Raw genomic sequence first — 15337 nt, 5'->3', positions numbered from 1 at the left:
AGGCGTAAACACAATAATGCATAGTTATAACATACATAATGAAACCAATAAATTCATTGAACTGCTACAATCTAAAATAGTTATTGATTAATCAATATTATTTATTAGTGTTTATAATAAATGTTTTAATATATGGAATTGTATTCAAAACTTTAGTGTTAATAATTAATTTATGGAGTTGTGTTGTTCGTGACTACTTGATAGATGCTTTTAAAAATATTCTGAAACATTCAGTGCATTTTTATGACTTCTTTACTTCATTTAGATTTCTATGGTTTCTTGATATTAATATTTTTCTTTTTCTCCACAACCATCTACTACAGACTAAGAATAATACAATAGAATAAATATCTGTGAGTACAGCAATATACCACTAACAAATAATCTATGTAATAGACTATGCCTATATAATTTAAATCACTTTTAAAAAAAATAATTGTTTTACAGCATGGATAATAAAAAATAAATAAAAAACAAAAAATATATTTTACACATATTTTAAGAGTATAATATGGTATACATGAATTCTTAGTTGGGAAATTATATTACTAAGAGTTTGTTTTTAGGTGATTAATACAAGACTTTTAGCTATCTAAGTTAATAACAATATAATAAAATATAATAATTTGATTTAAAATCTATTAATTTATTTTGATTATAATAATATAAATTAATATAATATACATACAAAAAAATTGGTAAACAATATAAAATATAAATACAACATAGATCAATATTTTATTCTTCAAACATTTTGATAGCATGGCAATTAGATCTCCCTATTTTTCAACATAATAACTATAATATAATTCACTAAAACAACTTTGGAAATAAATAAAAACAATAAATACACATATCTAAAACAATACTATAATAATTAAAACATTTTGTGCTATTTCAAACAATAAGTAGCTCTGTGCAATTTCATTAATGATCGAGTATTCTCAGATTGCCAGACACTATCTTGTTCTCAAGAGTTGCATTTGAAGGGATGTCAATTCTATCTCCATGATTGGCAATAATAATAACAGTTCCCTAAAAAAAATAGATTAATTAATATTTAATATAAAGTTAAACAAATAATTCATAATAGAATTTAATTCTTACTTTTAAAGAAACATTTCGACCAAATGTTACATCACCAGAAACCGTTAAATGATCCAATTCTAAAATATCAGGAATTGTTGCAAAACGTGACAAAAAGTCTTTTACTTTTGCAAAATCTTTATCACCAAGTTTAACTAAAGGAGTAGTAGGAAACATTCTCAATGGACTCATTGACAACGATCCATTTTTCATGTGGTACAAATTACTCATAACCAATAGAAGATCAGAAGTTTTTTTAACTGGTAAGAAACGACTTCTAGGTACATTTATACCTATAATTTTTTTTTTTATTCATACAAAGATAAATTGCATTAGTATTTACAAACAATTTAACAGAACTATAAAAAATTTTTTTATTTTACATACCAAGACCACCGTTAAATGATTTCATAGCTGCACCAACTGCTGTTTCAAGTTGAATGATATTTAAATTGTTGTCTAATGTTTTATTATTGACTATGATTTCCAAATTCATGGATCCTTCATTTAAAACTTTCTCAATAGCATTAAGTTTAATCCATAGATTGTTGGTATTGAAAAACTTAAATTTTTTAACTGATTTAAATTCTTCAAGATTTTCTTTGGGAACTTGTGCTATTTCCAATAGTCTCAATTTATTTTCATACTGAATTAAAGTACCACCTTTTACATCAGCCTTAGTTTTATTTGTAACTTCCATTACAAATTCAAGGTTTGTTTCTTCAGATTTGTGGCCCAGTAACATGTTGAGGATATTTAAGTCAACAGTTGCACCTAAGTTGTCAATGTTAGAAATGAAACAATAATCACGACCCTAAAAAATTAATACAATTTAATTTATTAATAAAATTCTTAAAATTGAAAATTTGTACTAAGTAGCATTTATAGAATAAACATTCTCCATAATCCAAAAATAGGCATTCTATAGGCTCATATTAAGAGGATTTCAAAATAACACATAAATGTATTTATCTACATACTTATTAAAGCTAGACCACATCATGTCTTTCTCAAACAAAATTAGATAAGAAAACATCTAACCAAAATAACTAAACAGTAATATAATAATATGATGCTATATATATAGGCCATTTTAAATACTAATTAAAGAAACTATACCCAATTCAAAATAAGACCGTGACTCAGCGACCAAGTTGTGCGCATGGGTGTGGGCCTCCTTCCACAGCGCTAACATACTCAATTGGAATTGTTTGACTAGGTGAGGACTAAGCGTCTGACCATCTCGGATAAAAACTGGTTGCTGACGGGTCACCGTCTTATTTTAAATTAAGTATAGTAACTAGTAAACTTTATTTCAATTAACTTCTTCAATATACGTTTAACTATCAAAAGAAATACTCTGTAAAACACAATATTATTATCCTAATTCTATATTTCCTTAATTTTAACTACTTTTCTACTAATTTAATGATATAAATAACAGTTTTGGTATCACAGCTAGAATGTATTTAACTGAGATAACAATTGTATTTCATGTAAATGATATCCTTCTATATTCTAATACAAATTTAAAAAAACTTACACTATCAATAAACTTTTTCAATAATCCTGAATTTTTAAAACTATCATAGAAATCTCCGTGACCTGGAGGATACCATCTAAAACAAAAAATAAATCATTTTTAGTCCTACAAAATTAAATGTTGATATTATTTATCCAACTAACGCTTCAATGTTGCCTTCAATATCACAGTCTCGTGCAATTGGTAAAAGTGATTCTTTAGATACTCTAGGAAAACAGCTTTGGTTAAATGTATATATCTCGACCTGAAGTCCTTTATATTTACGAATGATTTGTTCAGTATCTTTATCCGTATTAAAAGAGTTCATTAAAACCAATGGTACATTGACATTGTATTTTTTATTTAAGTGCTGCAAAAAAATGTAAGAATGAATATTATTAAAACGAAATTTTAATAATTACTTACCTCAATTTGTTGAACTGTTAAATCAAGAAAGGTAAGATCATTTCTAACTTGTATAACAGATTTTGGACCACGGCACCCCATGGATGTACCTAGACCTCCATTAAGCTTAACTACCACCAGTTTTTCGAGCTTTGAATGAATATCATTAGGACTTGGTGTTGATAAAGTTTCGTAATCTCGTATCTAAATAACATTAAGTACAATGTATTAAAAAAAAAATGTTCAATAAATATGTCTATAGGTTACATTTAATCCAATTTCAAGGTAATATATATTTCTTGGGGAAACAATAATAACTATATAAGTAACCACCTCATAAAAATGTACTGTTGTATAAGATGATAATATTAAATGGATTAAACATTTTGTATTAATTATATTATTTAACTTCCGTTAATGTTTAATACTAAGTTTAGTAATACATTTGATTATTTTTATTCTTTCAAAGATATAATGATATCATTATACTGATTTTTATTTAGTTAAACAGTTATATTTTATTTCTAAGATCCATATAATTATAAAAATTATTTTTTTTTTTTTTGTAATAACTTATTCGTAGGTTAAATTTTATTTATTTCCAGATAATTATATAATGATTTAATAATCAATTTCTATAAGAACAAAATACTAACAATTTCAAAATATATTTTATCTTTTTAATGTATAAGTTGTTTTGTTTCCATAGTTAAACGAAAAAAATTATACATTGAATGTTAATAAAGTCAATTAAACAAATATAAATTAGATAAAAAAAAAAAAAAAAACGAAAAATTATCTGTAGGTCAAAGATTAGGTCGTCAATACAAATTGAAATATATATTTTATTTATGTTATATATGTAGGTATACACTTACAGCATCAGCAGGCAATTTTTCAATCTTGTCCCAATCAACTGATGGGCCAGATTCTTCTAGAAAACGTTGAAATAGACGTGAAAATGCTGTAAATTGAGATTTCGCTAAGTCTTTTTTATCATCAGGTGTAGTTGCAAGCAAAGAGGCCATTTCTTTTTCGAGTTGTACCAATGAATCACGTTGGGTAACTTCTTTAAACTCTTTCAAGTCTGTACTTGAAGGTACACGAGAGTGTCCTTTTGGCTGTAAATAAAAATTAAAAATATAGAAATAAATAAAATATAATTTAAATAGTGATGCGTTAATACATACTATATAAATATTGGACACTCATAATACTATTCACAATAAATATTACGCTTAAAATAAAGTCATTTATGTGTTTTATTTTCAATTTTTTTTTTTTAAAGCAAAACAATCAAAAACTAATTTATTATAGTTTTCAAAATAAAAAAAAAGATGTGCATAAACTATACATTTTTTTAAAATACCAACTTTTAATTAATTTTAAGTAATATATAATAATAGAACAATAAATATAATGCTAATTTTAATAATTTCCAGTATTGCCCACTTAATACATAATAAATGCTATATGGACTCCTAATAAATAAACATATTTTATTCTAAATCCATAGAAATTTTAGTTCAAATATTAATTTAATAAAATAATGTGTAATAATTAAAGTTAAAAACAAAATACAATATTTTGTTTTATTTTTAAAATTTTATTAAAATTCTTTAGTTACCTAAATGTAAATTATAATTCTATAATTACATTTTTAATTTGAATTACCCGATATATAAATTACTATTATTAGGTATGTTAATCCAACATTGAATATAAATCATACAATGTTAAATTATAACATCAGCTATAAAGTAGATAGGTACATACTATTATAATTTGTCATGCAGTAAATAATAAAAATTAAAATTAAAATAATCCATGAAAAGAACTAATTTAAAATTCCATCAACACATTATACAATAGAACAATATAATTATTATTAAAATATAAAGTAAAGTAATTTTCATCAACTTAAAAATGTGATACAATATTCACCAAAAATTTCATCATATTTCTTCAAATTTTATTTTTGTATTAGGTAAATATTTAAACTATCATTTAAATTAATTAATATAAAAAAAAATAACAAGTAAATAAACAAAATTTAAAAAACATGCAAATTAATGTAATAAAAATTACCTTAACGACATTCGTGGAAATATTTATTCCCGAGTATCCAACATTTGTTTCCTCGACCATTTTTCTAACAGAATTTTACAATATTTATTTTACTTTAGTCAAATACCAACAACGTTAAACGAACATCCGTCACTAAGAACACAACATAAACTGGCCTTCCCTCACTCATAAAACCAGTTTTTATACAGCTAACTCATGTAATATTTCTACAGCCTTTATCTAATCTGCAAAACGCAATTGTACCGTGTCGATCGAAAGCTCTCAATAATAATATATTTGTACTACATCGTTAAACGTTTTTTTTCTTTCCTTCAATGATTTTTAAATTGTATTACTGTCAGCAGCTATATAAGTCTATTCATTTCATTGCTATCAATATTTCAATTACCAATGTTATATTAGTGTTATCTAATATTTATCTATCCATAGTTCCACTACTAATCGACCGCAACGTCATGAATAATAATGAAAAAATGACGTCTTTGAATAAATAGTATTTTGTAACATGGAAATGAATTTTAATAAAAATAATTAAAAATAACCATATCTATATTCTAGAATCATCGATGGTTAGGTACAATATTTATAAAAATATAATAATAAAACGTTTTATTTTTACCTACTACCTACCTGCTTTTTATATTTTATGAGAATTCTTACCTTTTCATCATAATGACTTAATTGATTAAAACTTTGACAACCCAAAACAAATTGTTTATAATATTCAGTCATTATTTAGTACAATTATACTTTTTAATAAAGAATAAAAACTAGATTTAAATACAAATTGTATAAATTACAATTAAAATATGTACCAACACAAAATATAATATAAATAACAAAAATTAATTTTATAGAATAATTGTGTTGCTACGATGCGTAGAACTTTCAACACAAATTTAATTTTTATTATTGAAAATAAATAAACAAAAAACAGTATTTATATAAATTACTGCAAACATGGATGCGGTAAATTTACATAGGTAAAGAATAAATTACAGTCATGTAACAAAAATATGCATAGGCATGCTAAACCTGAATTTTAGGTGGCGACTAAAATAATTTTGGGCTCTTAGCAAGACGAATGACAAGTTAATGCGTTAATACATTATTATGTATAAATGAGTATTAATTTATTTTATTTAATATTAATAAACATCAAAAATTTAATTTTAATTAAAAAGGGGAAAGTAGATAACCGCTTTGCTTTGCTCAAACTTTATAAGTGCACCTCGGCATTGAAGAGTCAGTATACTGTACTATAATGTATGTATTAAATTTAGTAGAATACAAAAATGTTTTTGGAAAAAAGTTCATAATAAAAAGTTTAAATGTTCAATGAATTTAAATATTATGTGTTGCATACTTGCATAATCAACATTCCAATTAGTATACATTAATATAATACACATTTTAGTTAAAAATGTACCTGATAGAATTAACAAATAATCATATAGATACCAAAATCGGCAATATCACATACTTATTACAAATCACAAATTTGTAACTAGTTTTTTAGACTTTGAACACAGCTAGACTTTTTTAATTAACTCCTATTACTTTTATCTTAATAATCTGATTTCTCAAGTTTAACTCATAGGCTAGCATAACCATAAACTAAGAGAGATGATAGGGGCCAACTGCCCCCCTTGATATTTTGTTAAACGTATTAATTAGATACTCCTAGTTTCTGAGAATCATTAAATATATGGTTTATAGACATAAGATAAAGTTTGCCTCCCCTCATAAAAATTGCCCAAGTTACATGAAGGTTAGGTTAAATTAATTTAACTCAAACAGTACGTCATATTATATCCTATGCAGTTAATAAAGTTTAAGATTTTGAATAATACCAGGTATTTCAGTATTTGTGACTATACAGTTGTCATCTTTTTCAGCATAGTTCGATATTTTGTTAGTTAATAAGTTCCCCTGTAATTTACGCTATAGCTTATTAAATGTAATTTCAATTAAATGTAAAAATAAAATAGTAGAAATCTCAAAAGTGAATGAAAAAAACACTAAAATAGTATTATGGGTGGTTTCAATGGCGGAAATTTAATATGAAAACCAAGTATAATTGCCCAAGAATACTGTTTTCATTATTAGAGTTAGTAAACTCTAATTATAATTGTAGGTACTCAACTATACGGGGAATAATAAAATACCAATCCTTTAACACTTCAAAAAAGAAATTAAATCATAATCGAAAGGAACCTATGACAAATCTAGTCAGTTATTTTCGGAAGTAAAATACCCACCAAAGCTCTATTGTCTCTATTTATCCAAAGAAATTGATGTAAATGAATAATTAGAAATCAACGAACTATATACCAATAATCCTGTATTTAAATGTATAAACTATAAAGAATATAGTTATAGAAGGTAAATACTGTAACCAACTATTATAAAATAATCAGCTATTAAACTAATAATCTATTCAACAATCAAAGCTGTAACTAACATTTTTTTAACTTTAAACTTCAAGTGACTGGAATTTAGACGATTTAGTTTTTAGACGGCAGATTTTGTTGGCAGATAATAAGTTAACGACCGGCGAAAAAATAATAATGTGCAGAAAATGACAACTTACAACATTTTAACAGAGGCCAAAACGTGATATTATAATGGTAATTTAAAAATTAGTGTAACATTTTTTTTTTACAAATGTACGCTATACAGGTTCAAAAAAATGATTCTTAATAGTATGATACTATGATAATATATTATTTAACTACTCGTACTACGTACTGTCAACTTTAACGCAAAATAATATCTATTCATGAAGAAATATCCAATCTTATTTTACCTAAATGTGCAAAACGTGAAATATTTTCCGACCACTTAAATATTGATTTGGAAAAAAACTCTTATTTGAGACGCTGAAAAAATGTTTGATTCAAATTTGACTATTAGAGCCTTTTTTATAATTTGTCCCTAAGTTCTAACAGAAAAGATCTAGGGTTAACTAAGTTACATTAAAATAATGACTAAGGATGGCTTACCTTAAAACAACTGTTCCACATAAATAATAAAATAATTTTAAATATTTTGACCTAACCCTTGGAAATGTAGGATCTGGTACCGACTTTAAATTTAATCAACAGATATAATTACTTTATACTAAATTTCCCAAATAATACAAAATTATTCAATTACAGTTGAAATTTTTTTTAAAAAAATGTAAAAATATTAGTACAAGACATAAATAAAAATTTCAATAAAAAATATTTTATGACAGTAAATATTTTTATCTATCTAATTTCGTCTAAATTTAAATTGAAAATATCTGTAAAAAAAACTGTGTTTATATAACTTTCAAGATTTTTTGGTAACAGTATAAATTCCTTATCAAATATGAATAATGAGAAACCTTGTATTACATTTTTAACCATATGCTGTACAAATTGAACATTTAATAAATTTTTAACTACAACATTATTTGCAAATTGTTGTGAAATTTGAATTTCAAAACTTATAAATAAAATTCGTGCATATCAACATGAGAGGACCCTATTTTTTTTATAGTATTAAAATTTCAAGCTTTTTAACCAACGAAGAATTTCCCCCATATCATAGAGAAAAAACACACATTGTCACTCGGGTGTAGGTCGCACATTAGCCCAGCAAAGACAAGGATAGGTCAATTATCAGTTGTAGGTCACACATTGGACCGGTGCCAAAACCCCATATTGGCTATATTTTATATAAAATGCACTCCTAATATTTAGTGATGTTACTAATAAATACGTCAAGTGATACGAAGGTGTAACGAAATTCAGTCGGTTCATACAAAAAATATTCGTGATAGTCTAATTTATTTTTTATTAATAATATTATTAATAGATTATATCGAACTATTCACTAATAATAAGTAATTACTAATTTGTATTTTCTATATAATGCTACATAAAATTTAAGAAATTTTATATGATAATGCATCGCGTAAAAATAAATAAATGAAGAAAACATGTAATCGGGTGATATAGTTAGTATTATAATTCATAAATAATTTTTCTAATAAATTATAGTTTACGTGAAATAATTATGAAAACGAATTAAATTACTCGAATTGATGACGATTCTAACATATTATTTGTCATAAATGTTTTTAAAACTCATAAATAAAACTATTATTACACTAGCATTATTCATTATTATATTTTATAATAAGAAAATCATTTAAAATTTAAGTTAAATTTTTACTACGAATACATTAGTGCTATAACTCTGAAAATTTAATTTATTTAATTTATACTTAAAAATCTTTTATAATTTATAAAATATAAGTAATAACATCATAAAATGTAATGAAGAAAATCTGAATAGAATCAATACATTTATTTCTAAGAACTAAAAATAAATACAAATTACAAATAATTAATTTAAAATATTGGAATAACTTTAAAACCTTGGACAAATAGAGGAAATTAAGATCCTTAACATTGCAGTAGTCCCCTTATATAAAATGGCGTGTTTCAACTACCTACTACAGTTATAATATAGTTGTTATTTCATTAAATTGATATATTTAAACATTCAAGGTTAAGTTACCTGTTTTTATTTTTCAACGACTAAGTATTCATATATTCTAGAGTATTTATATTTTGATAGTTTTAATTTACAAGTTATAATAAATCTTCGTTATAAAATGTTCCAAATTAAAATGTCTAAAATACCTCAAAAACAATCATTTAGAATTTATTATTAATATGAAAAAGATATAGATACATTAGAATGTAATTAAAAACATTTTTTTTTTTTTTTACATTTTTGTTAGTCTCAACCGCCGAATTTGAGTTTATGCATAAATAAATGATCTATTAAAAGTAAAAGTTTCAAATCGATCTATTAGGTTGATCCGTCCCAACTTGAATTTTAAATTTAAGTACATTAAATATTAATTCATTCGTAATTTTATATTTTTTATGTATATCTCATTAAAATATAAGAAAATTTAAATTTGTAACATAGTCTACTTTAATTTTAAAGTGACAACGCTAGATTTGATAAACCGCATTATTTTTAAGTCACATTAATTTTTTATTAAAATTTAATGTTTATTGATTGAAATACTTTTAATAATATTCAGCTTCGGAATATGAAATTAGAAATGTATGGTGTCATTCAAAAAAGTAAAAACTTAAAAAATAATAACAAAAGATATTTTAAACTAGTTAAATTTCTGAAATTATCATTTTAGTCACTAAAATGAATCCCAAGTTGATAATCTTAACTAATATTCTACCTACCACCGTTGGGTTCTATCATTTAACAGCCTCCCTCCTCATATCATTCATGTAAATACTTGTTGTACAAGTATTGTATACATTATTATATTATTTTGCCATCATATTTGCTTATGTCCTCATGTAGTTTACAAGCACAAATTATTTTGTTGAATATTTTAACTGGTAATTTTTATTAACCAATTGAGATTAAAATTTTCAAATAAACTACTTTACCTTCTTCATCTTGATGGTTTATTTACTAATTGTTACTTTTTCAAATCATAAAGAATGTAAATGAGACATGATTATTATTTCTTAATTAATATTATTTTGTAATTGTTTAGATATTCATAGAATTAAATTACAGTAAAAAAAAGTTACCATAAATTTTAGCTTTCCAGGAATGTTTTGTCAAGAAAAAAACAACTTAATACACTTTCATTTTTATTGTACCTACTCTAATTGAACTTGAAAGAACACTTTTAAACTAATAATATAATAATAATATCAAAACAATACAACATTCTACATTATTAATTATTAAACATAGATTAGACTTGTTAAGGAGTCACATGAGATACACGTGCAATAATAAAAAAATTTAATCATATTTTTTTTATTTAAGATTAAAAAATGTAAATTCTCTTACAGATATAAAGGCACTTTTTCAGTAATTGATAAATATTGTGACAATGGTATATACATCATACACACATACTGGTATTCTTACATACAAAGATACGGAATCATCAAAAATATATATCTTGATAAAAGAATTTAATGATCTACATTTATTACCGATCAACTACCACCATTTAAAATGTTTACAAGCTAATACTAATATACATATCATTTGACTACATAATATTGTTTTCCAGTAAGTTGCCCTTATCATTCAATTATCTAAACAATTTTACACAGACTAACCTTACTTAATTTTTTAATTATAATTTGATTGTATTTGTGTAATTTGAATTAATAGTTAACTAATAACATTAATGACTGATTTTTTCTGCACTTAAATCAAATGCTTAAATGATACATCCAAATTATGTAATGGCAATAGACAAAATAACTATGTTCAGATGAAGATATTGTCCTATAAGCTACAGCTTATCATAATATATTAAGCATATGTATAGTACGTATTTCTTATTAACTATAGTAATATTAGTGGATCTATTTAAGGGTTAATATTATAATGTCACAATAAGTTGTCACATATTAATAAAATATTATTTTTGAATTGTTGAAATAATCAGTATAGATGAAATAACTAGATATAAATAATTAGCATCCATTATCTATGTATTAAATTATTTTTTATTTATAGAAGTAACACACAATCTAAACTCAATTTAATTAATACAATAACACACCTATAAGAGTAGAAACAATAAAACACATGAAGAGGATGACAAAAAAAATCTACTTAGTAGTGACATAAGTGTAAATGTTTACATTTTTTTTTTTATTATTATACTTTTGATTGAGTTATTTTAGTTGGGCTATACACCAATTCAGCTAAATGCGCCTAGATGAATTACTGGGGTAAGCTGAAGTTGCTAAGCTTTGAATAAGAAGATTAGAGTGTGAGTTAAGACATAAATGAAACCTCTTATAATAGATTTTTGCATCTTCAAGTACATTTTTTAGATGCAAGTCTGTGTAAAGTGTATGATTAAATGTGTACACTGGGATATTGGTAATTTTCCTAGATGTTAAATTTTAAAAGCATTATATATATTTAAAATAGAAGGGCTAAATATTGTATGTCCAGATAATTTTAAGGAAAATGTTGTAGATAAACAGTTTTATATAATTTATTAATTAAAATTGGATTTGTAACTTTTTCTATCTTTATATTCCACCATTCTAACAAACTACCTATCTTTAAACATATATATTACCTAGGTTAGGTACTACTGAAATTATTTTTAGCTTATAACAAAGAAGTAATAAACAAGTATAATAATTAATAAATAAATATATTGATAATTTTATAAATTATATTATGTTATAATTAGCCATAATTTATTGGGAATGCTTTAAAACCTAGAAAAATATAATATTAGACTTTGTACTTTAAATCAGATCTTTATACAATGACAATGCTATCATTCATAGTCAACAAAAATAAGATTAAAAAACATAAGTAATCTAGTTAATTAAAGAGTCCAATGTTTTTACGTAGGATTAATGGATTTATTAGTTTAGAGTTCTTAAATAACACTTATCTAAATATTTTTAAAAATTACATACAAGTAAAATTATGATACTTTAGTTACTAAAAAAACTAACACAATTAAAATATACATTTTATAGTAGAAGCATTATAACTACTTGTTACATTTTATAAATATCTTCTGTTACGATTGTATAGATATTTTGTATCTAATATGTGTAATTCGAGTTTTAATATAGTCAAAAATGTATAAAATAATAATATAATTATATACCTGATGATCATCTGTGTTCACAGATAATAAATTAGTTGACTTTTTAGAATTCTGTGATATGGACATGGTAATTTAATTAAATGGTACTTAATCTATAAATACTTTATATATAAACTAAATATCAATTAATGAATTTATGACTAAATTGTGAAATAAATTTTAGAAGAAATTTTAAGTCACTGGACAATGGACTGTGAAGTGCGGACACTGGACAGTAGACAATAATCACAAATTCACAAACGACACAAACCACTGTAGTGTCACAGATAACAGGAGTCAGTTGTCAATTGTTATCGGTTATTGTTTCTTATCTTTTACTATTATTATCTTTATTATCTCAATATTATTAAGTAATGTACCCGGTCTAGTTTGGTACTCTGGTAGAAGATATTATTGTCCTTGTAAAATAATTTATAATAAATAATATATAAAATATAATGTTATGTTATGTTTTATTCACCTTGATATGTTCTTTAGATTTTGAAAATTACCAGGCTATTGGACAATTAATTTTGAATTTTTGAATATAATATTTAGTTATATGCATTAGGTATATCAGTAGCGTACTAGTGTAGCCAAAGAGCTAAAGAGCTATAGCCTCCCCCAATGGCTATATTTTTATATTGTTTTGAAATATGGAAATTGTCTTACAAATTTTACTAATATATTTCTTGTTATTAGTTGTATAATAGAATATTATAATAATTTTGTTTTAAGTATTATTTTTGTAATTGGAAATTTTAATCAATAAAAAAAAATATACATTTGAGTTAAAAAAGTATTACCTATTAAGTGTTTATTAATTTTTTTGTTGTTTTTGATTTTCAATAACTCAAGCAAAAAGTGTTTAGCCCACCTCATAATCAAATCCTGGCTACGTTTCTGCATTATATAATTATTGAGTATTGACTTTGTGATTTAAGTATATCTAACAATTAAAATATTTGAAAAAACAAAGATATACCTATTGTTATACTGTCGCAAAGTAGATGCAATCTCATTACTATTTTTTATAGTATACTGCAGAAATAGGTAGGTAAAAAATAGCAAACAATACTAAAAACATCAAGTAGTTTATATGAAATAGTTTATACAAATTACGAGTCAATAAAGTCATAACAAGAACACAAGGTCACTCCTAAATTCGACCTTATGTTATTTATATAATTTTAATTATCTTGTGTACTTAGATAATCCGTGAATCCGTGTCGTCTTTATTTATCGAAACTCATATACCTATCTATGGAAATACCATTTATAAATTTCTCATTTTAAAATTAATATTACATAATATCTTATATCTAGTTTATAATTAGATCTAATTCTATAATTATAAATTTGATAAAATTGTCAATAGTCTTAAAACTTTTTTTATTATTTTATAAAATGGGTTCGTGCACAATAGTAGGTTATGATTTATGAATCAAGTATAATATAAGTAAATAAGTTAATGCGAAATGTGACCTAAAGTCCTAACATCACAGTACATGTTCAATGTTCACTAAATTACACTCGTTAAGTCGTAAATGATAATTATATATACGGTAAATATATTGTTAACTATTGTTGTTCGCTATTAAACGAATTTTATTTAGGTTAAACTTATCAAAAAAAACGGCAAATAGATAAAGCCGTTAAAGGTATCCCTTCTTCATATTCTATAAAAACAATTTAATTAAATCAAATCAAATCTATATTATATCTATTATAAAATAAAATAATTGGTGTACATACTCCATAATGTGTTCGTATATACGTAGTTTTTCTATACAGGTAATATTGGGTTACCTATTATAAATTTGTCGTTACGCAACAACTTGCAATAGTGCTAGGTACTAACAATTATAATATGCAATTGAAGTTAAGACACGAGGTCTATACTTTGTAAGTTAATCTTAATAATAGAAAGTATATTAATTTATTAAATATATTTAGCATTTAAATATTGTTAAAAATAAAAATTATTTTCTTCTTGAAAAATTCGTTGAATTTGCATAATTAAAACCCCTTAAAATGGATGTATGACACCTATTTCATGCTCCTACCATTTAAAATAATTTTTCAATTTTAGCAACCTCCAAAATTGATACTTCCGACACGAAAAGAAAAATGTATATTTATAATATACTTTTAAATGTTACATGATGCACTGTTGCATCCTCTATTAGATACTTAAAATATATATTTCCACCAATTCAAACATTAATCATTGAATAATACTTACCTAATTTTTTAATATTTATAATATAAGACAGAGTAGATAGACACAAAAACATGGAAAAGAATAAAAATTATAAGCCTACTAGTCTACTAAGTATTAGGTAGACACTTAAATAAATAAGTTTTTAAATAAAAAAATATATAAATACCATAATTTAGCCATTATATAGATACAAGAATACAAGATACTTACAAGAAAAGTATTCTAGACTTAAATATTAAAATATATTTTAAGTGCTTTGTAACGAGTACCTATATGTAGTACAAATGTATTGTGTCATTGCTATTCTTATTGTTTATTTGTAATAAGTTTATAAATTGATAAT

General features: G+C 23.9%; 1 protein-coding gene and 1 long non-coding RNA gene across 4 annotated transcripts; one reads left to right on the top strand and one right to left on the bottom strand.

Moving 5' to 3' along the window:
• Positions 1-467: 467 nt before the first annotated feature.
• On the bottom strand, positions 468-13008 carry LOC114119298 (UTP--glucose-1-phosphate uridylyltransferase). Of its 3 annotated transcripts, none has more exons than XM_027980810.2 (8): positions 12792-13008; positions 3892-4134; positions 3035-3217; positions 2773-2978; positions 2630-2705; positions 1474-1900; positions 1108-1379; positions 468-1035 (listed from the first exon to the last, which is right to left on the bottom strand). In XM_027980810.2, the coding sequence occupies exons 1-8, from the start codon at positions 12855-12857 to the stop codon at positions 928-930; spliced, it is 1581 nt and encodes a 526-aa protein (XP_027836611.1). In that variant the 5' UTR covers positions 12858-13008; the 3' UTR covers positions 468-927. The 3 variants fall into 3 exon arrangements, with proteins under 3 accessions (XP_027836611.1, XP_050056758.1, XP_027836620.1); XM_050200801.1 differs by lacking the exon at positions 12792-13008 and adding an exon at positions 5762-5888; XM_027980819.2 differs by lacking the exon at positions 12792-13008 and adding an exon at positions 5102-5422.
• LOC126550029 (uncharacterized) lies at positions 11089-13572 on the top strand. Its single transcript, XR_007604054.1, has 2 exons — positions 11089-11209; positions 12955-13572. It is a non-coding gene; the product is annotated as an uncharacterized LOC126550029 (long non-coding RNA).
• The last annotated feature ends 1765 nt before the right edge of the window (positions 13573-15337 follow it).

This window comes from Aphis gossypii, chromosome 2, assembly GCF_020184175.1.
Source record: "Aphis gossypii isolate Hap1 chromosome 2, ASM2018417v2, whole genome shotgun sequence".
Taxonomy (NCBI): Eukaryota; Metazoa; Arthropoda; class Insecta; order Hemiptera; family Aphididae; genus Aphis; species Aphis gossypii.
This window is presented reverse-complemented; position numbering and strand designations above follow the sequence as displayed.